The 26,419-nt window shown below is 40.2% G+C and overlaps 2 protein-coding genes across 3 annotated transcripts in view; one reads left to right on the plus strand and one right to left on the minus strand.

Moving 5' to 3' along the window:
• The window catches only part of nfat5a (nuclear factor of activated T cells 5a), a 30,852-nt gene extending 16,217 nt beyond the window's left edge, over positions 1–14,635 (minus strand). For both annotated transcript variants that reach the window (XM_075469666.1, XM_075469665.1), the window contains exon 1: positions 14,296–14,635. In XM_075469666.1, the coding sequence (XP_075325781.1) occupies positions 14,296–14,368 (73 nt within the window). In that variant the 5' untranslated portion in view covers positions 14,369–14,635. The remainder of the gene's footprint in view (positions 1–14,295) is intronic.
• A 3,024-nt stretch (positions 14,636–17,659) lies between these two features.
• The window catches only part of wwox (WW domain containing oxidoreductase), a 144,108-nt gene continuing 135,348 nt past the window's right edge, over positions 17,660–26,419 (plus strand). The window contains exons 1-4 of the mRNA XM_075469670.1: positions 17,660–17,894; positions 20,065–20,129; positions 20,456–20,513; positions 20,610–20,779. Coding sequence (XP_075325785.1) covers positions 17,788–17,894; positions 20,065–20,129; positions 20,456–20,513; positions 20,610–20,779 — 400 coding nt within the window. The 5' untranslated portion in view covers positions 17,660–17,787. The remainder of the gene's footprint in view (positions 17,895–20,064; positions 20,130–20,455; positions 20,514–20,609; positions 20,780–26,419) is intronic.

Genomic DNA, 26,419 nt, shown 5'->3' on the forward strand with positions numbered 1-26,419 from the left:
CCTCACTCCTGCTTTCCCCTTCACGCACGGCTTTTTTGCTGTGTCTTGTGTAGCACTTGCTTGATGTTTGACTGTGTTAGGAGAGTTGTTCAGTAACTAGTTCGTCATATTGTCAAAGTAAGCTCATTTCAACAGGTTTCGCTAGTTTTACGGCATAGGGCTGCCGTGCCATCTACGTGCCATAGCGATTCACAAAACATTTGCGCAAGGTACCACGGGCGTAAGTAAGGCCACACCCCCACTAAACAGCTCAGTCTGGGGATCCTAAGGAAAGCTCATTTTTGGGACTGGCTGTAATTCTGCACCAAGGCAGAATTTTGGGGAAAAAAACTCAGATACAGTATTAGGGGACCACTAAAGCCTATAAAAATACATAAAAGCCTCCATTTATTTTCATGCCATAGGATCTTTAAGAGTTAATCTTGGAATAGAAATCCTGCATTTAACACTAATGCAACTCAAGGCATCTTATGACAAACTAAATTAGCAACCTATGGGGTTTGGGGTAATAAAAACCCCTTAGAGACATAATATTTGTTGGTAACATGATTCCCAGTAGAAATATCCATCCACTGCAGCAACACAGGAATAAACCACATTTGATGGCAGATAAATGCATTAGCAGGTAGTCTAGTTGCTAAGAAACAGCCACCTATCAACACCCTGACATGGATATCTCAGCTGTGCGCTAGCAGCACGCAGCATGCGTAGTAGTCATCTGACACTTTGCACCAGCAGAACGATGAAGCCGACGGGACACATGATCTCGCACGACAGCGATGCGGCTCAGGGTGCAATAACACATCAGAGTTCACACAAAGAACTACACAGTAGTTCGACACAAACGAGAGAAAGAAAAATAAACCCCTGAAGCTCTGAGATGAAAGCCGACTCCACCTAATATTGCTTATCCAGAGCTCATCTGTAAATCCCATTATGAATTAAAAAAAAGTTAAAAAAAGATCCATCAATTATTAATAATAATAATAATAATGATAATAAATAGATCTTGTCTGGAGCAGAGTTCTGTGCGGATAAAAAAAAAAAAGCTGAAAATGACAAATTCTACAGACGATCGAGTCATGTCAATGACATATTGATATTGAGTGAAACTAAATAAAACATCACAGTACAGTAAAAAAAGTTCATAAAGCCTTGGAGTTTATAACAAACAGCTTATATAATAAATTAAATGTGATCTTGAAACAAACAGCAAAGTGTATATGATCCTCACTCCACCCTTCCATCTTTGTCTGTTGTTCGTGGTGTGAAGAAAGTGAGTCTTTGTTGCTGGATGTATTCGAGTCCGACTGGCAACCCGACGTGACCTCAGCCTTAACTAAAAGCCTTTTCACACAGGAACTGCGAGCCAGTGTACTGTATGTGTGTTACAACCTGCACGGTGCCCATTCGTATGCTACAGCAACAGTCATATGAACAAATACCCTCATTGTTCATAGACTTGCGCAACATGTCTAACAACAGAAACACGACAAACTTCCACCAAAAAAAAAAGAAGAAGAAAAAGAGACCTTGCATGATAAATACCAGCGATGACGGTTCATCCTGTGACCCAGGTTAGGAGGATCACATGGTCAGAGGGGATGACACGGACCGACTTGATCAAAGAGCATCAACGCTGGGTTAAACCACGTCATTGTACAGCTTAGCAAGAGAAACTTGGCTTTAATATCTAATTTTCAACTCAAAATTTCTCTTAGTTGTTAGAAAAGTTCACATTTCCACACAATCTATATAATATTTCTTTTTTTAAAGGTTTGTAAATCAAACCTGATCAGAAAGAAACTTTAGTTCAGTGGAATTTAAGAAAAATATTCCAGCTTTTTTCCCCCTCATACATAAATGAATATGTCAATCGTACAGATGGGATTTGCCCAGTTCCAAAATCAGAGGGATTTTATAGTGTCCCTGTGATCCTTGGATTTACCCCAAACCTGATAGCCTGTTGTTACAAGCCATTTTGTGATGATCCTGCTTGTTATGAGGCTGCGTTTTGTATGCAGGGACCCTGCGCATGAAGCTTCAGGATCATCTTTTAAGAGCACATACTCAGTGGGGTTACATGGCACTGAAAGGACCAGATAATTGGCTAAATTACAATAAGAATGAGTTGAGCAAGGGTAATTATACTTGGATATATGGTGGTAAATGAATCTGATCAGAGGCACAAAGCATGTCATACTCCAATACGATAGGTGGCGCTGTACCCATTTCAACTATTGCTAATAGAGCCACTTCCGGTTGACCGCTTCAACACCAAAGTCAGGCATTCGAGAAAATGGCGAATGAAGAGCAAGATGAAGGTACGTCCCTCTATATTTAGTTTGTGATGACCTGCTTATTGCACAAACACGATGCACAACGGCGCTTTCTCCATCGCAGTGACGGCGACTACAACAGTAATATCGTCTCTTCCGACTTCCGGTTCCCAAAAAATTTCGAGCATGCGCAGAACGCAAAGTCTAATTCACCACGTGCTTCACCCGTCTACAAGCACGTTTATTTAGACTTTCAACCGAGTCATCTCTGGGTCTTAATCCGATCACGAGTAACTCGATTCGACCCAATTTCTTGTCAGATTAAGGTGTCTACATGCACTTAATAACTCAGTCTTACTGTAATTTAGCCAATTATCTGATCCTTTCAGTGCCATGTAACCCCACTGACTGTAGGACCAGCCTCCAAACCTATGTCTCAGTTCATGTGTACTTGAAACTTAACTTTTAAACTCTCGCAGTGTACATTCACTCAGTCCACAAATGTAGTTGACAGTTAGGCGAATTTCCCATTACATTAAAGGCTAAACGAATACTACTAGCAATAAACTTTTAAACCATAGAAGTCAATAAGAAACAATAACACTGAGATGGTAAGTGTCGACCCAAAGATGTGGACGCACAGCAAAAAGACAGCTCGCACAACGCGGGTGAGGAATAGAGGACAGCAGCCTCTCATCAGAACCATAAGTCTGATGGGGAGTATCTTGAAAAGAAGCCACGAGTGAAGGTCTACAGTGTCTGAGCTGTCCTTTTTTTATAGAGGAAAAATATGCTCAGTTTTGGTGCACATCGATTCAACTTCCTTTAAAACTGCCGGACTACGGCTCCCGAGAGTCTTTTAAGTTTCATTATGTCATCCAAAAATGACCACTGGGGCAGATCCAGATAAATCATGTTCAAGTTACTGCTATTTGAAAACACATCCTGTAACTCTACTGATGTCTATAGGCGATGATACTCTCTTGTTCACACGTGCACATAGTTGTATATAATAGTGATTGACTACAGTCAGCTACAACTGCTATATTCAAACATCTACGACTGAAATACCCAGCAAACAAACATCCATTAACACACGCTGCTGGTCTGTCACATGACTTGGCGATGGAAATGCAAAGTTTGGATTGCACAGAGCACTTTGAATGCATTTATGAGCCCGGCCCAGGGATTGAGAGCGATGTAAAAGTCTCCGTTTACAAACTTTGCAGCGGCTTGTGCCAGTGGGGAATTAATAATGAAAATAATATGGCTGCAAGTAAACATGTTCACCGTCACTGGCTAAGCTGCCCATTTCTTATGTAAGCACTTTTCTGTAAAAAAGTTTTACAGAAAAAATTTACAGTAAACACCAACTACAGCAACATCTTTAATCATTCAGGTTTAGTGTTGGAGCTTCATATTTGTGAAGAGTGCACAAGTATTTGACAGTTTTGCTTTGAAAACCTCCAACAACTATTTGGTAATCAAGAGTGTCCCCAATTATTCGTAGCTAGCTGTCTGATCACTGCAGCTCAGTCTAAACAATATTCCTCATTGAATAATTTGTGTTTCTACAAAACAAACAAAATTATAAACTAATGGGTCAGAGGGAAGAAGTCAAAAGCTGTTTTCATGCAACCCCTCATTGTACTGGCAAGGTGTCACATTCCAACTGGGGCTAATAGAGATGCACCGATTGCAAAATTCTTGGCCGATACCGATTTCTGGTTTTTAAAGAGGTCTGACCTGCCAAAACTGGTTTTACCAATACAATATCTAAGAAATAATTATAATCATATAATAGACACTATATTTGTTTGGCTTGAGTACCCTTTCCCAAATATAATACAAGTACCCTTCTCCCAGACAACATTTTGCTTATATAACTGCAATTAAAACCACAACTAGTGGTAGGCTATATGCTATCATATCCCCCCTTTTCAAGAATAAAACATCACAAATAAGAAAGTGAGAAAAGAGTGAGAGTTTCAACAGTGCCTCCTGAGCAGATTTATTTTCAACACTGACCATAACATTCAGTCCAGTTTACAGGTCAATAACTAACTTGCATTCAAACAAAAACATTCAAAAACATCCCAGCAGTTGTCTGGTACAATGTAATTTATTGACTACCCCTCCAGTACCTCTGGGTATCCCTAGGGGTACTTGTACCCCCATTTGAGGTTTTCAACAACACCTCAACACAAGCAGCAGTTATAAGACAAAAGAAAACTTTAAGTCCATCTAAAAAATAAAGTGCAATGAAATCTTTGTACTTGAAAATTAAAGCTGGTGCTCAAAGTAAATTGCACCACCTCTTTTAATATTTCAAAATAAAAAGTGCAGCATATACTGTAATATAGGATAAAACTAAAATATTAATACAAACAAAAGATAAAGTCCACTATATGTACTTGAAAATGAAAACTGGTTCTCAAAGTAAATTGCACCACATTTCAGGCCTTTGACCTCTCTTGACCTCTCTAAATAAAAAAGTGAATCATAATATGGGAACAAACAGGTACCTTTAGGTTGTGAACAAAGTACTCCGTCCCACTCCCAATGCAATCACTTAACCATGAATCGAAGGTTCTTCTTCACAAACAGAAGTCTCTCTGCCTTCTTACCAGAAAGCCTGTTTCTTTTCTCATCTATGACATTACTAGCCAAGCGCTCGCTATCGACGCTTGTACGTGGAGCAGAGAGGTAGGCTTGGGCAAGCGGAGTGTAGTGCGTTTTGTTTTCGTGCCAGTATTTCAGTACATCTTTTACAGTTTCATCTTCAGATCTCTTGATGGGCAACTCGGACAGGTAACGATGTAACTGCACAGATGAAGGGCTGCCCAGCAGTCACTCTTCCTCATTGCTAGCACTCTCCTTCAGTATCTCAGCATGCACCGAAAGCAGATGACTTGCCCTTTTGGCTGCAGCTTCCTCAGAAGGCTGAACAGGTGTGGGCTTGCTGGCACTGGTGTCCACTGTGTCCAGCATGTACAGAAGCACCCTTTTCACTTCATCCTTTACTTCTGCTGAGAAGTAGCAGGTTTTGTATATGTATCAACAGACAAAAGGAATTTTATTTTTATTATATAGCCTGATTAGCCAGGCAATACATAAATGTTGTGCACTCTGAACATACACAAGCAGGCACTAAAAGGCCAACAAAAAGTACCCTTTTTTTGTTTTAATTAATTTTATGTTTTGATATACCCATGCAAACACATGAGCCTATAGCTTAGTAGCAAATGCTTATTCATTTAAGAATAGTAGTGGGCTAATTTACATTATTAGCAGTAAGTTATAACTTGCCTGGGATCCATAGCGGTGGCCACAGCGTACAGTGGATTCTTCTCGATGTCTTTAAACCTTCTCTAGACTGCTTCCAACAGCGTGGCTTTGGCAGTGCCCACACCACGGTCTGTGTCTGCTGCTCTCCCCAAAAGGCGCTTTAGTGCAGTGATTTCAGGGATGATAACTGCGGCGGTGGCTGACGAGGAGCTAATTGTCTTAGTGAGTTCCTCAAAAGGTTCAAGGATGCTCAACACATTCTCAATTAACCCCCACTGATAGGTGGTGAGTACAGCCAGGAGCTTGTGTTCTGTTGCGTATAAGCCCAGGGCACGTTTCTGTTCCAACAGCGACTGCAACACATAAAATGTGCTGTTCCACCTCGTGGGGACATCCTGTTGCAAGCACTTTGTGGGTTGACCCAGCTCCTCCTGGATAGCGTGGAGTTTTGAATAGGCTAACGATGAGTGTTTGAAGTAAGTGACTATTCTCCTGCCTGTTGCCACAGCGTCAGTGATAGTGCGTTGAGACTGCAGTGCCTCACTCACCGCTAACTGTAGTGTATGTGCCATACACGGGAGACTGGGGAGGTTGCCATCATCCAGTGCTTTGGTCATATTCCGAGCGGTCACGCAACATGACATGAACCCTCTTCTTGTCGATTTTCCACTCCGCCAGCATTTTTTTAAATTTGGCTCTTAGATTGTCGGCGGTGTGGGACCCAGGGTATTCCTCACAGTGTAGAAGGACTACATGTAGCTCAAATTCATCATCCGGCCACTGAGCAGTCAGGTTCAACATTGACATTAAGCTTTCGTTGGAAGTCCAAATGTCCGTTGTGAAACTGACCGGGGATTTAGTGGCGTCCAGCAGTTTGTGTATATGGCTTGAAACGCTCTCAAACAACTCTGGCAGCGCTGTCAGAAAAGTACCGCCTACTTGGTAATTTGTACCGTGGACTAGGGGTGGGCGATATGTATCGTTTGCGAAATTATCGTGAATGTTGTTTTGACGATGAGTAATTTGCAATATCGAGATATAGGCAAAAAAAAAAAAAAAAAAAAATTTTTTTTTTTTTTTTCAATCGCCAAAAAGTGCGGCGCCAGTGGTCCTCTGCCCTTACCACAGCGCCACGCCACGCCCTGCTTTGAACGCTCTAATTTTTTCAAAGTAGGCTAAACGCTTCGGACCCCGCGGGACATTCAGCTAAGAGCATCGAGGGGGCGCCGAGAGGCAGGGACTGGGACAGACGGCAGCTCGCCTCGCGGCGGACCGTCAGCTCGATCCCGAGATCCAACAACGAGCTTTTTAACTGCAGCAACTTTAAGATACGCTATTGGAGCTGGAATTACCGCGGCTGCTGGCACCAGACTTGCCCTTCAATTGATCCCCGTTAAAGGATTTAAAGTGTCCTGTGTTGTTATTTTTCGTCAATACCTCCCCGAGTCGGGAGTGGGTAATTTGCGCGCCTGCTGCCTTCCTTGGATGTGGTAGCCGTTTCTCAGGCTCCCTCTCCGGAGGGAGAAGTAGCCTGAGAAACGGCTCGAGGTTATCAGTCACCAAAGCGGCCGGGGCACCCCGAGAGGCACCCCGCATGGGTTTTGGGTCTAATAAATGCACGCATCCCCGAAGGTCAGCGCTCGTTTTGCATGTATTAGCTCTAGAATTTCCACAGTTATCCAAGTAACGGTAGAGCGATCAAAGGAACCATAACTGATTTAATGAGCCATTCGCAGTTTCACTGTAGCCTACCGGCCGTGTGTGCTTAGACTTGCATGCTTGTGTTCATTTTATTGTGATCTTAATGCAAGTTTTAATTTTTTTTTTAAATATCGTCAAAATATCTTTATCGTGAAAATCCTAAAAAATATCGAGATATTTTTTTTTGCCCATATCGCCCACCCCTACCGTGGACTGAGATTTACGATATCAGATTTACGAAGCCTTTATCCTGTACTACGCGAAACGGCTGGTCGTCCAGTGCCGTGAACTCCATTATTTTCCTAGTGGTGGCAGTGGACTTTTCAGTGTTGATGTCGAACATAGCAGCCACGGCGGAGGGTTGTTGTGGTTGCTGCGACTATGCTGCATCCCTCCTCTTAGCGGCAGTGTCCTCCTTATATTTGCTAAACAAGCCTAGGTGCTTCTTTTCCAAGAGGCGTATTAAGTTTGTTGTTCCAAATGTCTTAGGCATTCCTCCTCCGCGGCTTACTTTTGACTTGCAAGCATTATAGTCAAGGCGGCCGCCTTAGCAAACTCGCACTGCCACCTTGCCAACGTTCCCAAAAAAACCCCCAAAAAAAACATTGAATTGCGACACCTACTGGTTGTTAATGTAAATAGTTAATAATGTAAATAAAAAAGTGTTACAGCTCTTAAACAGCTTCGTTATTGCTCTAACAGCCCCCGTCTCATTCCAAGTACCCCCCCATTCCAAGTAAAGCGCATTGAGCTACTACGCACCGCGCATGCGGGTCAGTTTGATCAGCCGAAAACCGGAAATTACGACAACCTGTCACCGATTGGATATAAAACCGGCTTTTTTCTTTTTTAATATAAAAATCGGCGGCGGATTGATCGGTGCATCTCCAAGGGCTAAAAGTGTTGCCCTTTAAAACGACTCAAATTAATAAATATGAAATCATTTAATAACTCTTAAGCCCTTAGTTTTCGTCTCATTTTGAGGATATCATAGAGCTAACCTGTGTTAAGAACATATGTGGTCCTCAGGAAGAGTAACTTCCTGAAGACAGTAGCACTGACTCACTTCTCACTACACATAATGAATAAATAAATAAATGAATAACAATACTACTACAACAAATAATGATGATATTACTTGAAAAGATTCAGTGTTGTGCTCAATTTGCTGCATAGAGGTAAACCATAGAGTGTCTTTTTTATGCAAAGATCAGAAAAATTACTGAAAGTATGCTGGGAAAGTAAGCTGTAAGAGATTACTCGGCCAGGCAGAGGTCTGACTTTAACCTACACTGAGAACAATTAAATTACATCATCTTATATCTAAGCAGTGCTCACGTTACATTTGCCTTTGAGGTTCTGCCAAATGCACGGGCACTGGCTCTGTTCTTTGCAGCTGGCTTGGGGCTAAGACGTGGGACGATAGCTGAATAGACAATTCATGTGTGCAACATTTAGCTGCAAATAAAAGAAATATGCAGCTCAAGAATTCCTATCTGTGCCAAACGATGGCTGCTTTGATTACACTTCTGAACACAAAACAATATGCTCAAGCCATATTACAGACAAAGGAGCTACTCATTGCAGTCAAGCACAAAGAATCCCATTTTTACTCTTGACACTAAAATTATTTCAAGAAAAGGCCCATTACCCTGTCTCACGTTCTCTTTCTCCTTGGCAAACGTACATCAGACTAAGACACAAGCTGAAAGGATAAGTTATAACTTACATATTACCACTTACACAGTGCAGTTCCTCAAAAAACAAACCCCAACACAGTGAAACAATAGATGACCTTTTCACGAGCCGTGACTTTAGCTGCATTTTGACAGCACCCAGAACTTAACTGCCTGGAGTTTCTTTTCCAGGAACTAAAAGACTATTTCAGGCCCGGGTCTGCATTTCCACTGAGAGGGTCAGGTTGGATTAGGTTAATGAAGTCAGCTGAGGTGTGTTGCTCCACCCCCACAGAGCTTAACAGAGTTTTGGTACAGCCACGTGGAGCCTAACTGGACAATAATACCTGGAAGTCCGCTTAAGTTAAAAAAAAAAATAATAATCTGCCCAGGTTACATATTTCTATTGGATTTGGGATGTTTTTGCTTTGTATATTAGAGCAGAACAACTGTAAAACAATCAGAGATTAACATTTTGGGAACCAATTTCCCTTATGAGTTGCTTCACCGGTACTTTTTAACATCTGCCATGCAGTTTTACTTTTAATCTTCTTGTTTTTTTAAATGATCATTTCTCAGGGTTCAATTTTCCACGTGGTTAAATGACTATATCAAGCATTGTTTCATTTCCTTTGGTTATTCCACAGACTGCACTGTGAACAATTGTGAAACTACTTACTAATTAGGAAGTTAATCGTTAACAAAACTAATCACGGCATGTATCATCTGTGGGGGGGGGTGTGTGTGTGTGTGTGTGTGTCACTGAACGGACAATCTTTGGAACCCAGAGTAGACCCAGAGAAACATAAATGTACATTTGCATTATGCCTTACACTCCAATTTTGGAAGCGCTTCTCTCTCACTCATCCCAGCTTGTACATTTTTTTTAGTGTAGCAGATGCATTTAAATTGACATGAGAGAAGAGCACCAGTCAGTGACTGTTGTAAACATCCATATAAGGAATACATTAGTTACAAGTCAGAGTCGTCCCCGTTTTTACTGTCCTGGATGAGCGATGGTTCAGCAACAGTCTCTGGAGCCAAGGAACCTAAGCTGTTAGAAAGCTGATGGCCTCCTTGGTCCAAATCACGCGATTTAGGACCTGTTCCTAAACTGCGTTGCTCCCAGCCCCAACAGAGTTAAACATTTGGGGTACCGTTCCAATACAGACTGACAGATGTGCGATAAACTAACAGTCTGTCAGCTTTGGAGGTGATGTTGCACATTAGTCAAATGCTGTTGGCAGAGAGGGAACTTGGGCGTGGAGGTCCTGACAGCAACAGAAGATTAAATGTCAAAAGAGATAAATACCAAAGATGCACAGGTGAGAAGCGCTGACAAGAGCCACACAGGACGATGTTCACTAATGTAACCCTTAATTAAGCTTAATCACAAAGCAGATCTTTGGCCATTTGAATTTTTGAATTTGAGGGGTTTTTTTTTAGATAAAAGCCAAAGGACCCCAACTAAGGATCAACTCTTATTCAAAGCCAGTTTGTTAAATTTGTCAACCCGGCTAAATCCATAAGGAGCACGAAAGAATTCCTTCTGTATACGTCTCATATAATGGAATCTAATGCCAACTCAACGTGGCATAAGGCACGGCTCGGGTTTCTCAAATGACTATTTGCAAAATGTTGTCACGCGACACCAGTGTCAACATTTTATGTTATCCTGAATTAAAACAATCATCTTCTATCTTACATGTCCCCAGTTTTCAAAACCGTTGTTGATGAATATCCTTCAGTCACTGTCACAACATTATGAAATCACTAATACCAATTTCATAATGTTGGAAAACATGCTTATTTTTCTCTCACAAGTTAAAATGACCTCAGCCAGTAAAACTCAGAAATTGAGAGGCAGTAAAAATGAACGGCACTATAAATGTCTACCAGATGCTTCTGTTATGATGGCACTTCAGTGTGTATTTTAATACGTACTACGTGGTTACACAGCATTTCAAACTTGCCTCCTCCTCCCTCCTCTATTTTGGTGCAGGGTAATGCTGCATTCGGTGTACATTGTGAGTGTAAAGTTGAGACAGCTGTAATTCAGGAGGAAGAGCAGTTGTCAGCCAGTCGGAAGGTCTGTTGTTTGATCACTGGTCACAGGATCAGTTTGAGTGTGTGCTGAAAGCTTGAATGGGGCTAGTAATATAAAAGCACTTTGAGTGGTCAAAATAAATCAAAATTTCTGTCCATTATTCCTCATTGGGAAACCTTGCCAACAAGGAGAATTATCTTTATTTTGTTTAAAGACTGGAAAATCTTTTTTAAATCACTATTGGCACAAATGATGACAGTTATTCTGCATCCTTCGACATTGGGAAATCCAGTTTCCATTAAATACAGAGTATGTGTAGTAGTGTAGCAGTGATATGAAGAAGAGAGAGGTGCCAGTAGAGGTGCACCGAATATTCGGCAACCGAAAATATTCGGCCGAAAACGCAAAAAAAAACACATTCGGCTTTCGGCCGAAAGCCAAATGAGTGGCCGAATCGGAGGCCGAATGGTGGTGACGCAAAATTATCCACAGACAGTGGAGTCGACAGAACCAAACTCATCTGTAAACTCTGCCAATATGCCGCTCATTGATTGGATGCGAGACTCCGGTTCTTCTCACAGATGTTTATTAACGCCACATCAACACCGTAGAACTAAATGTTCGAGTAAACAAAATAAAAGACAACATTAGTTGTTGTAATCATTAAAGAAATAGCATTCTTAGCAGGTCGCTGGTACCAATAAATAATCAAAGTAATACTGGCCACTTTAGCTGCTTCTCAACCAACGGCAGAGTCATTCCCCAGAGGCAATCTGCAGGGTCAGAACTAGGATTCTTTAACTTCCACTTCTCCTCTGCATCACATTCACCCAGTTACAGCAAACACCACGAAGCATGGAGTGATGAAATAAAAATAAACTAGCAGGTAACATCACGCTACAGGTGCTCCTCGGTCTCTGTGTGAAGCTCACGGAGCTAACCGGCGCTACTTCCTGTTTTACTTGTTTCAACATAAAAGCACGTATTTCAAAATACATTTTTAAAAAACTCCTGCATTTACAGCCAAGTTGAATTGTCTTCTCACCGTAGTAGTTTCAGTCTAAAATATCACTAAAAGGCAAAACACACAAACTACAAAAAATGCTGCCACTGTTCCTGAAGGAGCAGGCTACCTAGACTCTATGCCAAAAAGGACACTCAGATAATTTGTTATATTGCATGTTTTTACATTTTTGTGTTGGAACGCGTTTATAATATGTTGTATTTTTTGTTGTTGTATGAAATGAATGAAAAAAACCCCAGAATGAATTGAAAATGGGAATTAATTAAACTTATCTCTAGTTATTAGTAATAACTTTTGAAGATTTCAAATAAACATTTATTTTCTTTGAAAAACATGTCTAAACATTTATTGTAAGGCGTAGATTTAAGCAATATTTAAAAATGGTGAAAAATCTAACTTTTGTTAACTTAACTGAACTGTAATATTCGGTTTCGGTTTTCGGCCAAGTGATTAATTATTATTCGGTTTCGGTTTCGGCCACAAATTTTCATTTCGGTGCACCTCTAGGTGCCAGTATACAAATAGACATCAATATTTCCACATGTCATTGTAGGAAGGGGCTCCATCTGTGGTCTTATGAGAAAATGCATCTCCATTCAATTGAGCACGAATGTGCGCATGTTTGACAGAGATATAAACAGACCACCATGCTTTCCAATACCTGCATGGCATCTTTGATGGTGTACACTTGAATAGTTTGTAGGTTACTTTTGTGGCTTTATAACCGCCTCATTCAGAGCCAAAAAAGGTGCTTTGTTAGACTGGCAATTTGTCTGCCCTCACACCTATATACATGAGGCCTCCCTGTAGATTTTTGATTAGCCCTTCTGCTACCTAGATTCCAGCACGTACTAACACTCAGTTACTGAGATATAAATAAACAGTCATGTTGTACAGTGTTACCATATTGCAGTCTCACCTAAGCATTACAGGGTCACAGAGAAAGCTTTCTGTTGGCTCATGTGCATCGCATATATAACAGCCAGATGGATGTAGGACCAGCAGGCAAGAGCAAGGTTATACTGGGAATAAATTCAGTTTGTCCAAATGTTATGTCTATTGTGATTGTGCAAAGACTATATCCACCTTTTGTTGATGACATTGATCATAAAGGCAGTGATGTTAAACTCCTTAGGTAATAAACTAATATCAGTGTCTTTCTAGGTAAAGAGTCTTCTAGCATGTCTCCAGATTTCTTACCAGGAATTTGATGCACCGTAATGACAACAAGGTAACCGATTTAATCTAAGTTGCTCATTGTTCTGAAGCAGGAAACTAAGAGCTCCTCTCACCTCGGTTTCGGTGAAACTTGAAAGACACAGACCAGTTCAACACATACAACTTTATCCCATGAAAATGCAAAAGCAGGATGCCTGTGATGTGAAGCACATCAGGTCCATCAGTTTACACATTAACTCTATACACTGTTAATAGAGACAAAACTCACCTTGAGAAAAAGTTCTGCTTAATGCCTTCACACGAACACCTACTAACCTAGCTAATCACACAATGAGATGAGCGGTCTTGCACTTGGATCGTGGAGCAACGCCCTCCTTATAATAACAGAGCAGTTGGCTGACACGTGTGCAGTGGTATTAGAGATAGAATGCATTGGGGGGCTAGCGGGCCCTTGATATTGACTTTGAAGTGCCAACAACCGCATACTTTCAGTGAAACCAGAGAATGTGATGGGGACAACTGGCTTAAATCCGCCAAACAGTCCAAAACAACAGAGGGACTGTCACTCAGTAAACCAAGACAAGCGAAATACATAGACCAGCAGTAACGCACTACTTTTCATCCCCTGCTACGTTCACGGGCGCGCGAGCACACGCGCAAACACACACACATCCCTCTGCAGAAATCGACCAGGACATAAGTACGTAAAACCGCTGAACAATGTGGTAGCTAGAAAGCGACCTTACGTAGCCGTGGCTACGTTAGCTCGTGTATGTACCTGTCATGATGTTAGCAATCAGCTAAAAATGCAGATTTATCACACTGATGCGTTCACACCTAATAAGGCGAGAAACCTAGCGTATCATGCTCTTCCACGTATGTGACATGTAGCACTAACCAGACAGGTAATTGGTCGCTTAACTACCAGCCAAACGCAGCCAACTAACTATGCTAACTAGTGTTGCTAAGAGCAGAAAAGAAGCTAACCGCCGCTAGCTAGCAGCTTAACATGAGCTATCAAGACATTAATTCTGCTCCCAGTTAAAGAAGGACAAAACGGATTAGTGACTTCATTGTAACCCGTTTGAATTAAAAGCTTACCTTTAGAGTATAGAGATTTGGGGGAATTGAGGTCGATATCCGAGCTAAGGAGGGATATAAAATCAGAGGGCATCGCAGCGCTTCATCGAGGGTAGGAGGAGCGGACAGTCTTCAGTAGAAACGGAGTCGGCTGCTCTTGGCCAATAAATACTGCGTTTTACACGCGAAATGCTTTAATATACATAGTATAACATCGAAACAATCTCAAGGCAACAAAAACAAAACTTTCAATACCAGAGCAACCGTTATCTATCACGTCTCACGTTAGTATGTGTGTTTCTTTGCTGAGGCACGTTTCGTTGAGACGAACACACACACCAATACACACAAACACACAGTTGACTACTGTTAGACGGGTCGGCCCATCTCGTAGCCCCGCCCACAGAACAGTGCAGAGCATGCGCAGTGGCCAGGTCGAGTTCAGTGGAGTTCAGCCATCACATTTGTTCTTGTGTTAGTATTCAACCATTTAAGACATCAGGTTGAATTACTTAAAGGTGACTGGAGTAAAATATACCCTTGTTTTTATGAAAGTCTTGTCAGGGCTGGGTTGTAACGGTCCAGATTACCTTTCATCTTACAAAAATGTGTATGCACTGTGAAGAATTCCTTAATGATATCTTTATTGTCCTTTTGAAATCTGGCAACAAAAACTAACAAAAGAAGTCAGTCCATCTACACTTTTATATCAGTCATTTTTTTAAGGGTAGCTTATTGTGACCTATTCTAAATGCCAAATATGTTATTACACATATATATAACATAATATATATATATATATATATATCCCCCTCTCAGGTAGTCAATTTTGTTAATAGTAACTAAACTAACTTTTATTTGAATGTTTTAGTGTCATTTTATGTTTGTTGGGGGTCTTAATCAATTTTGTTTAAAATGACAATGGAAGATGAGTAAGCGCATCATTGTTTAACAGCAGCGGCATCAAAAGCTTGCACAAAAGAAAAGCAGCTTACATGTTGCAGAATGCGAGAGTATCTTTGTAATATGTGCCAGTAATGATTTCAAAAGGGCAATTTGTTAAAGGAAAAAGTGACATTTTGTGAACATCAGCTTCTCTGGTCAGAAGGATATAAAACTACATCAGGGGCCTTAGGTCATTGGGCTATTTGTGTATTACTATACCTTTGTGCTAGCTTAAGACATTATGTTTTCAGGTTGCCTGTCCCATTTGCATGACTGAGATATCTCAAAAGAACCTTGAGGGGATTACTGCACATTTGGCAGTTGTTCTCACTTGGACTTTATGATTAAGTTTTAGTCATCCAAGTCTATTTCTACACGTCCATAGATTCTTGTGAGTGCTGTGTCATGAACACCAGAAGGTACTTCTCTATTTTCTTGGGCAAAACATCTCTGTGGACTCAAGGACAGACAGATTAGAAGTGTGTTGTCAAGCCCAAACACTTCAAAACTCAGTCTGACATTTGAGATGTTATGGGCTAATTATGGAAAAATTTCACTTAATTAAAAAGTGTTGATATCCAAAAGGCCCATCAACACCCTGAACAAGTTACCATTACATCACCGGCCAATAATAGGATTAATACCGATATTTAGTTCTTTCAAAGCCACCAGTACATATGCTGCAAGAAATTAGATTGACATGCATGTGAAATAAAAGTTGACCGATTGGAGGAGACATACAGCAGCAAGGTAATTCCGGTTGTTTTTTTTGTTTGCAATTAAATCTATTACTTAGGATCTTTTCATTACTTGTGCAGCCTTCATATTCAAACAGACTACAAAGGCGGACAGGACACCTGCAACATTAGAACAATGTGGTTAAAAGTCAGGTAGCAGGAGCAAGAGAACGCCGCTGTTTTTGCATACAAAAAAGCTAATGAGCTGATCCAGAACACCTGTGCATGGCACATCAAATAAACAGAGCACGGCCTTGTGACTTGCATCTATCCCTTTTAGTTAAGTTTAAAATCAGGTTTCTATCAACGTTTTTGTTTTTGAAGTGGTGTAGTTCCTGATGATTAAATTTGCTTTTTTGTCAATCATCATTCTTGGGTATGGAGGTGGTTTTTGTGGCGTCCCAACTGCACCTGTTGTTCCTTATAGTTTAAGGATATACTGGTTTTAAAGTTCAGTAGAAAGGGTTATTAGTAGGACAATACTTGAGTATTAATGGTTAATAAACTCAATTACATGATAACCTCTTGAGTTCACATTGATATATTCAAAATATGTATGGAGGCTTAGAAATGAAAGAAAATGATGATACCATTTGTGGTATTTGATTCCAAAAGTTAATAGTTCATTCTTATGCAACAAAGCATTTCAAAATGAGGGAAAATATGCTTGTTTTAAAGGCGGGGTAGGGGATCTTTTTCTGGAACATTTTTTTACATATTGCTTGAAATACTCTTCACACCCCCATTGCAACCAATTAATTAAAAGTTTTGACACAAATATGAAAAGTTTTAGTGGCCTCTAGAACGTACAATCTAGGAAAAACAGTATCCAATCATTGTGAACGGACCGTTCACAATGATTGGATACTGATGCCGTCTATCAAACTGCAATCTGCTCCTCCCTCCCCCTCCTTCTCCCTGTGCGCGTACCCTGCTCCGTGAACGTCCAGAAGCTTGGCAGGAAGCTAAACTAGAGCCAGCTTGGCTAGCACCTAGCATTATTAAACGTATAGTTAGCATAAACTAAATACTAAATACTAAATACGGCAACGATCGATGCTTGCTGTCAGAACAGCGCTCGTGCACCTTCGTGCTCGTGCGCGTTCATGTACTCTAGAGGCGTGCCTTCGGGGGAAAAGTGAAGAAAAGGGTTGGGACTTTTTACCGGTGTATTTTCAAAATGCAGCTTCGCTGGACTCAAAATCCAGGATCTCCTACCCTACCTTTAACTACTTTATAATTATATAGTTACAAATGGTTTTTAAAAAACAATGTACCAAATATCAAGATTTTATTAAATATTGTTATCATTATTTTCGAATATAAATAAATGAGATCCTAAAGATATTCTAAATCTTACGCGTACAGCTTTTACATGCAAATTTGTAACTTTTCCCCTCACGTAAAAGGTTAAGGGTTAGGGCGGTTGGTTGGACAAGTAAACCACATTTCTTTAGGGTGGGTACGGAGTAATGGTGTAAGCTTGCATTCTTTCAATCAGGAATGCAAACTATACTATGAGGATTGAAGGCTATCGGTTAGCACGATATCAGTTTGAAGAAACATAAAAGAAGAAACGCGACTTTTCGAAAGCCCAGGGCGTCATCAGTTGCCTTACAACGAAACAGCCAATCAGAGGCAGTCCGACCGAATCACATATCATCCGACTCAATTTCCCATATGGCAATTCGGCAGTCGTCACTGTGTTGTTGCGGAAGTGTTGGAGAACGCTCGTTTGGTGTGACATTTGCATTCATTTTTTTTTTACAGAGCACCAGTTTGTCACTGGGTTTGTGTCTGTAACTCCATCGTTTACGCAAAAACGTGAACCATGGCAGCTCTAAAGTACGCTGGCATGGATGATACAGATAGTGAGGATGAGTTACCACCTGGATGGGAAGAGAGATCTACGAAAGATGGTTGGGTCTACTATGCAAAGTAAGCAAACCCCATGTCTGACGTTAACTGTCAAACAGAATCTATTTTTCTTTAACTCCGTTCACAACCATCGCTGCCATCGTTGCTTTCTTATCACTATCAAGCTACAGTGTTTTTTGAAAAGCTCTGAATTCAAAAGTGCAAATCTGCACGAAAAAGTCTCCAGGACTCACGTCGTTGTTTTCTGGGAATTGTTGTTAGAAAACATCTAACATGCACCCTATTTTGTCTCTGTTACCTCGAGTCATATTATTCTTGCATAATTAAGTGGCTGCAGTTCCGTAGTTATAAAGGTGTTATTTGATTATAAAATCCCCAAATTATCCTCACAGATGGGACACTGCATGGCGTGTTTAAGTAGTAACACCTACTGTGCTGAAGACAGAAAAATGTGGCTATTAAAGAAACCACAAAGCCAGCACGGCATTAGGTTTAATTGATCAGTCGTTACATGATGACAGCCTGGCTAATATTGACTAACTGCTAATTGGCTTCGGACCAATCACAGGGTAGACAAAGAAGATCCGAGTGTGTCCCGGAGTTTCTGGTGGTGGTTTGTTACCAACAGATCCTTTGTGCCCAGTTGATTGTGGGGTAGGGTCTTTGCGGTTTGAGCTCCGATCCCACTGATGCTGTCAGATCTCATTAGATCGGCATCTGGGGAGATTGGAGGCCAGATCAACACCCCAACCTCTTTGTCATGTTCTTTCAGGCCTTCTGATGCAGTTATATTTGTTTTGGATCTTGCATTGTTACAAGATGAGAACTGTTTCAAACCTAACCTGCTAGTGGTTTTAATGTTGTGGATGACGGTGTATGTCTACCACTGAAAGTTACAGTTACCATGATGACACTCACAGTCAGATCGCATGCCGTAGACTTATATGATGCCATTGGTCTCACGTGCATGCTCTATTTTCTGTCCTTTTATCCACGTGTGTATGTGCAGTAGTATGCAGTAGTTTGGGCACCCCATTTCTTTCTTTTTTACTGTGAAAAGTTAAGTGGTTGAAAGATAAACTGATCTCCAAAAGGCCTTTCTAAACACAAAAGCAAATAGTATTTTTTTGTAATACGTAATATAATTTTCCTTTCGTATAATTCTTCAGAAAAAATAAAGGAAAGGACCACCATGCAAAAGATTGGGCAACTGAAGTTAAGATTCAATATTCACAATTATCATTAGGGAGGGACATTAGATGCACATATGAAAACTTTATGTCCACTCTGACCCCTTAAACCTTCTCCCAACCATCAGTAAGTGTGAACTTCTCTCAGCATTTAGCTTGAAAATAAGATAATTGACGCCTATAAACCAAGACAGAGTTATACGAACATACAGGTAGCAAATGTTTTCAGGTAGAAATCCTGCAGTTAGTAGTGCCATTAACAGTTGACTTTGTACAGTGGTGGACGGCATTTTGAGATCTGGAACACCAATTTTGGAGAACTACTCATATGAATGCCAGAGAGGGAAATAAGTCTTTTTTATTTTTTGCAAAAGACCTTAAAGAAAATTAAGCAGCCTCCTGAGTGATGGTCGGCTGTCCTGCTGTGCAACAATTGCACAATCAGAAAGAGAGCCTTTCTGCGTCCTCAATACAAAATTCACCAGTAGTTTGAAGATGAGCACTTACATAAGTAATATGTATTTTAGAAACACGTCCTTTGGACTGATGAAGTTAAAGCAGAACCGTTTCAGCAACGAGTAAAGGTTTGTTTGGAAACAAAAAGCGCAGAATTTCATAAAAGGAAAACATCTTCGTCTCTGAAACAGGTTAGATTAGTCAGTCACAACTTGTGTTTTTGATGCATTTTGAACATGTCTCTGGTGAAGAGAAGACTTAATTGAATTACATACCCGCAAATTCTGGGAACGAACATAATGCTATCCAATAAAAGCTGAAGGTAGCTCTTGGATAATAATAATGAACGCACCTCATAATGCAGAATGACAGTACTAGATGCATCTTGTAGGAAACTCGTATCTGCTACAAAAAGCATGAAACTGGCTGTGAAACTTGGAAAAGTGGGTGTTAAGAACGAATCATGCAATGGGCTGAAACATTTGCTTCCGGCACTATTATGTTTTGCTATTTTGAAACCAACCAAGAGACTGCAGATGCAAATGAATATTTCCAAGCTGAAATTTTTCTCTTTGCACCAACAGCCACGAAGAGATGAAGACACAGTGGGAGCATCCCAAGACGGGCAAGAAAAAACGCTGTGCTGGAGGTTTGTTTTAAATGATCCATGTGCTGTAGGACATAGAGTTCAGTCACATAATCAGTCTGATTCTTCTCAGCCCATCTGAGCACTACTTTAATTGATTTGTATCTCAATAATGGTGTTATAGTGGCACTATTACCCCCATCTGTCACCACACAGATGCCTTGTTAAATGCCTTCTTCCCTGTGTTCAGTAACCCATTTTAAAAAGTGCTACATGTGTTTTACTACAAGTTCTGAAGTATTAAACTTTCATTTGTTGCAAATATTTGGATTTGTAGTCCGATGTACTGTGGCTGTGACAGAAAAATAAAAATCAGTTTTTTCCTACAGACCTACCTTATGGTTGGGAGCAGGAGACTGATGAAAAAGGACAGACAGTTTATGTTGAGTAAGTTGACTGATGATTGATCTGTTTGAAATGCCAGACTGTAAAGTCCTGGGACTGTATTGCTACTATAATTCCCGTTTACTTCATTGCTTTCAGTCACATTAACAAGCGGACCACATATTTTGACCCGCGGCAAGCGTTTACAGTGGAGGACGTATTGGTGAAGCCGAAACGCTATGATGGGAACACCGCCGCTTTGGAGATTCTGCAGGGTCGTGACTTTTCTGACAAAGTTGTCGTCATTACTGGCGGCAACTCTGGCATTGGTGAGTGTGATGGTATCTTTGATGATGCTTTGTTGGGTTGGAAATTGTCAGCTCTTCGGAGAATGTGTTTCCAGAATGATACCACTAGGTGGTGATGGTGTACTATAGGAGAAGGATGCCTCACAGGGATGCCTTCACTCCCCGCGTGTCCCCATCCCTCCACAACCAGGCATTCATCAACATTAGCCTCCAAAATGATACACTTAGACTCAACAAATCACTCCTTAATACCGAACATGACTGTATTGAAGTTCATTAGCAAGGCTGAATTGGATGTCATTGTTAACTGTAATGAATGGTGTCCATTTGTACCCAGCAAATGCATAGCTCACTATATAATGGTCTGGAAACAAATGTATTTCCTTTAAGCTTTAGTTTAAATTAGCACAAGTAGTGGCCATTTGTTCAGACTTTGCTGCTTTGTTCGGGATAAATAATGACAGCGTGAGGAAAATCAAATAAACATAAAATCGTTAATTGTCTTTATATTCAAATTCTTTGTCCCAAGGAAAATCACAGCAGTGTAATTGCTGTGTGTGTATTATGTGATACTGCAAGGCAGCGCTGTAATACATAGATTTACAGCAGCCTGGGGACCTTCAGTCAACAAAGAACCTTGTGAACTTTAATGCCTTCCTGACCTTGATGCTCCTCTGTCTGTGTATGTATGTATGCATGTACATATGCACAAGTGCGCATGTACATGTCAACTTGCATACATATGATGTCATTAAAAAATGATTTTCTACATACACACATGGAGATGTTTTTAATCTAAGATGACTTACTCATGAGGAACAGCATTCAAGCTTCAATCCAGCGAGCCACCCTGGCTTAAGCATTAAGACCAAGCAGAGGTGTAAGGAGAGACGTAGACAGAGTCTTCATAACACAACTGAAAGGAGAAAGGAGGATCCCTGCTCTGATTTAGAATGTTGTTTAACCACCGTGGAACCTTGTGGCGTGATTGTGTTTGAAACGTTTGGTGCAGACCCAGAGGTCAATATGAAGGCAAATATTAGTGACTCGAATAAAGAACACATTTTCACATTTGCTATTTAACTCTAATTCATGTGTCAAAAAAACCCCGAAACAAACTTGACCGAGAACACTGCTGTGGCAAAAACAAAAAAATCTGGTTGGTCCTCACTCCCTGGTCAGTTGTATCAGGCAAATTTATGGGAATGAAGAAAGAGTTAAATCACTTGAAGAGTGAACACCGCTTAACTTTGGGCAACAACACGATGGTTTTCTGCTCATGAAATCATTATTATCATCATTATCATTTTATTTCTGAGGGTTTCCCCTCTGGTGATTGGGGTAAAAACATTGCTGTTAGAAAGTGTCTTCTGAGAAAGGACTCGTGCATTTTCATGTGCTCTTTAGAGGAAGTGGGATATGTTTAGGTGTTGTCAGCACATGGTACATCTCAGCTGATCAATGATTTTAGTTACATCTTCCCTAAAGCGTTTATGCAGGTGAAAAATGAGAAACATGAAATTTCATGATGATCTGTCTGACTTTTTTATGACACGTAGCTGATAATATGTTGCTAAGGAAATCTTAACATGCCACTCTGTTTAGAAGCCAATTGCCAAGATCTTATAAGAGAATTTATAATTACAACTCGATTCCAAAAATGTTGGGATGCTGTGTGAAATGCAGATAAAAACAGAATGCAGCGATATATATTCAAATCTCACAAGCCAATATTTTATTCACACAGAACAAACATATTAAATGTTTACAGTGAGGCATTGTGCTATTTCATTGAAAATCTGATCTCATCTTCAGTTTGATGGCAGCAACACATCTCCAAAAAGTTGGGATTGGGGCAGCAAAAGGCTGGAAAAGTAAGCAGCACCAAACAGAAGCAGCTAGAAGAACATGTTGCAGGTTACAGGTGGCTAACATGAATCGACTCGTCATCAGCGCTCAGTTCTGAAGCCTGCAAAGCTGGTTTAAGAGCAACGTATGCTCCCATTCAGCCGATGTCTTTATTTTTTCTTTTTTTTTTTAGCCTTGCATATTTCAGCAAGACAATGCTAAACCACATGCTGCACCCACAACAACAACAACATGGCTTCATAGAAGAAGAGCTGGACTGACGTGCCTGCAGTGCAGACCTTTCAACAATTTAAAACATTTGGCGGATCATCAAATGTGAAATACGTCAAAACAAAGAAACCCAGGACTGTTGAGCAGCTCGAGTCCTATATCAGAAAAGAAAGACAGTATTCCTCTCCCAAAGATCCAGAAGCTGGTCTCCTCATTTCTGAGACGTCTGCGGACCGCTGTTAACAGAAGAGGGAATAGCTATGTACGGTAAACATGGCCCTGTCCAAACTTTTTCTAAGATACTTTGAATGAAATAGTAAAATGTCTCACTTTCAACATTGAATTTATTTTTTTATCTTCTATTATTAATAGAAGATTGATTTGTGACATCTGCAAATGACTGTCACACGTCGCACAACGTCACAACCTCTTTGGATTTGGAGTTGTATATAAAAGTACATATCTTTGAAAAACTTCCAATAATTCACGAATGTGCCTGAAGTGCTGAAACGGATGGAAGTGTTCACTTAATCTACAAACTAAATGGTGTTTCGCTCTGCTTCTAGAGGACGCCACGAGTGCACAACGTTTCTCTCTCATGATTTGCTGCATAGATTTGAATGAAATGGAGACTGGCAGACCACAGGGTGGCTCAGTTAATTCATAAAATCTGGTTAGGATTCATTCAGTCTGACATGGCCGATTAGAATATCTTTTGATTTCTACAGATCTCACCTATCAGACTAAATAAAAAAAGATCTCTCGCATCGCACGTGGCTGAAAGCTTTTTCGGCCCATGCAATGATTTTCGTGACATTTTGTTTTTCTGCAACATTGGGTCAGTTTAGAGTCCTGCCACCTTATATAAGCCTTCATTCAGGTGTTACCAAAATTAGCACACGCGTCTGTTGGCGCTGTTCAGGTTTCGGAAATTCTCTTTTAAATGGTATTAAAATATGACAACAAAGATGTCAAACAATGTCTTTGTCCAACATTTTTCAAATGTTTTAAAACTTTTAAAACGAGATAAACAGAAGGGATTTTTATTTTTTTTTATTTTACATGATTTACTGGACTGCGTGTATGGAAAACTGTGAATCATGATCATTTCCGCTTGGGGTCATATTATTTGATTAACTTAATAAATGCAGTGTGAAATGAGGCAAATTAGTCAGCTGACAGCTGGTTCACAATCATGAAACACAAAGATAAAGATAAATGAATTCCATAAATGCGATACAAACAATTAGACCAAAAGCTCGGGTATAAACAGAAATGGTTAACCAGCACAGCAATGAGTTAAGTTTTAAAATGCGGCACAAGAAAGATACTAAAATATACTATATTTGTTCAGTTCATACAAATGGCGAAGCTCAAGCTTTGGCTGCAGAGACATGTCTCTTTCTCAAGGGCTTAATTTAACCCTACAGCCATTTCTTCCTTTATTATTGTAGAAAACAAACATTTCCTTCCAGAACCACGATCCAAAGCATGGATAAGATGTAAGTTTTTTTTTTTTTTTTTTCCAATTTAAGGAGCCTTTTCAGTCTCCAGAAATAAATACATTTAGGGAGGCAAAAGAAAATTGTGCTCAACAACCCAAAATACTCAATGAAAAGCTGAAGAAGGTTTTGCGATGGCGGGTAACTCTGGAAAAAATGCGATTTTTGGTCCTTTTGATTGTACTGCTGGCGATGAGAAAGGATTGCATTGGGATAACGGAGACGGTTTTTCACAGTTTCACCACAAGAGGGCACAGAAGGTCCACGATGGCTGCCGTTCAGCTTTTAAATGTTCTGTTAAATTCTTCACATGTGCTTATTTTTGTCTTAATTAAAAACTATATAATGAAAATGATAATCCACATTTGATATTTGTTGTGATGTATTTAGCAAATAGAAATGTGCTCATTTGAAAAAAAACAAAACAGCTTTTCTCAAGACTGTCTCAAGTAGTGACAACACACATTTTTACTGTGCGAATACTTAATAAACCCACATTAACATAACCTTTGTTTTACTCTGCCACGTATTAAATATGCGGCAGCCGTAATTAACAGTATTCTAATAGCAATTGCTACTTGTCGTGTACTCCTTTGACATTCCTAAAGTGAAATGTGGTTATGCCAATTGGTTGGACCCACTTAGCATTTTAATGGCATCAATAGTGTTTTAATCCAGGCCTAAAACTATTTCCATTTTCTTCAGTGCTTATTTCTTCCACAGGAAATGTGACATTTTTATTAGTGATGGTAGGATATTATTTAATTAGAAAATTTACATTTAAGCTCTTTAATTTTGTTCTTAATGCACGTGAACATGAAAAGCACATACATGAATTTATTTATGCGTGAAATATCATAGCCTCTGGATTGGTGAGCAGCCTTAAAGCTCCATTGCACTTGTGCTGGGAGGTGAGACAGTAATGTGGTTTGTCTTGCCAGCACCATCACTGCACTCTGTTTGCGACATTAGTCTCCCTCTCTCTGCTTTCTTTTGCAAATTAAAAACCAGTACCGACCTGAGTGGCGCTTTTTAATTGTGATAATGGAAATGAATGATCGCACTTTGTTTTGCCCCCAGTTGTCCTCTTCCTACTTTCTTCCCTTTCCTCTTAGAGTTATTTTTTTTTAACTCTTATAGACCTGTGGTGGTACACCTGTACCTATGCATCGATTCCTAAGTGGCTGTGACCCAGGCCTGAGCCTCCTATCCATCCCCATTACGCACTCCTGCTCTGACTCTAATTCCCTGCTATCAACCAACTCTCAGGTTATTTACTGGCCGGGGGTGCATGGAACAGTTATCGTTAAGGAGCCATTGTCATGATATCTCTGTCCCTTCTGGGTTGAGAGCCAAAACACTTCCTTTCTAAAATGAAAAAAAAAAAAAAAGTGTGCCTATCTTCCAACCCTCACATTAGTATAAGAATCTAGATTTAGTTCAGGCCCTTTCCTAGAATATCATCCCTGTCAAAGCAAAGCTATATTTGTGTTTTCGTCTCTTAGCACACACAGTCCTATTTGCACCGTGACAGCTCTTTTGGGAAATGTATGTACATATACGTGTCCTGCTACCAAGGGAGCATCATCAGTCTCCTGGTGCCATGTTGTCAACATAACATATGTTTAATAGTGGTCAGAAATAACATATTGACCTCTTGTCTCACTTGGATAGAATATTCAGGCAGGCACAACTGTCCCCCATGTGTTATTTATTTATTTTTATGCCAATTCAGCACATCAATTGCTCGAAACAAAGAAAATGTATGTTCAGGTTGTTTTTCTTTTTTTTTCTTCGTCAATTTCCAAAAGGGTGTACTTGTATAAATATGCGATTCATTGTTGCCTTCAATCATTTATTTTTTAAGGTTCTTAGTCTCTTCCACATTCTACTTTTGCAGTGTTGGTTCTTTTCTATATTGATGGGTTTATAATTTTATCTGCACTTATCTGCACGAAGCTTCTTTCTCATAGAAACACCTGCTGTTGCAAAGCCTTACTCAGTGTAAATGCATGCACTGAAATCCACATGGTATTGAGGTAAAGTGCATGGTCTGTGCTGGAATAAGAGGCAGAAAGGA

The sequence above is a fragment of the Odontesthes bonariensis genome, chromosome 7 (genome assembly GCF_027942865.1).
Source record: "Odontesthes bonariensis isolate fOdoBon6 chromosome 7, fOdoBon6.hap1, whole genome shotgun sequence".
NCBI classification, from domain to species: Eukaryota; Metazoa; Chordata; class Actinopteri; order Atheriniformes; family Atherinopsidae; genus Odontesthes; species Odontesthes bonariensis.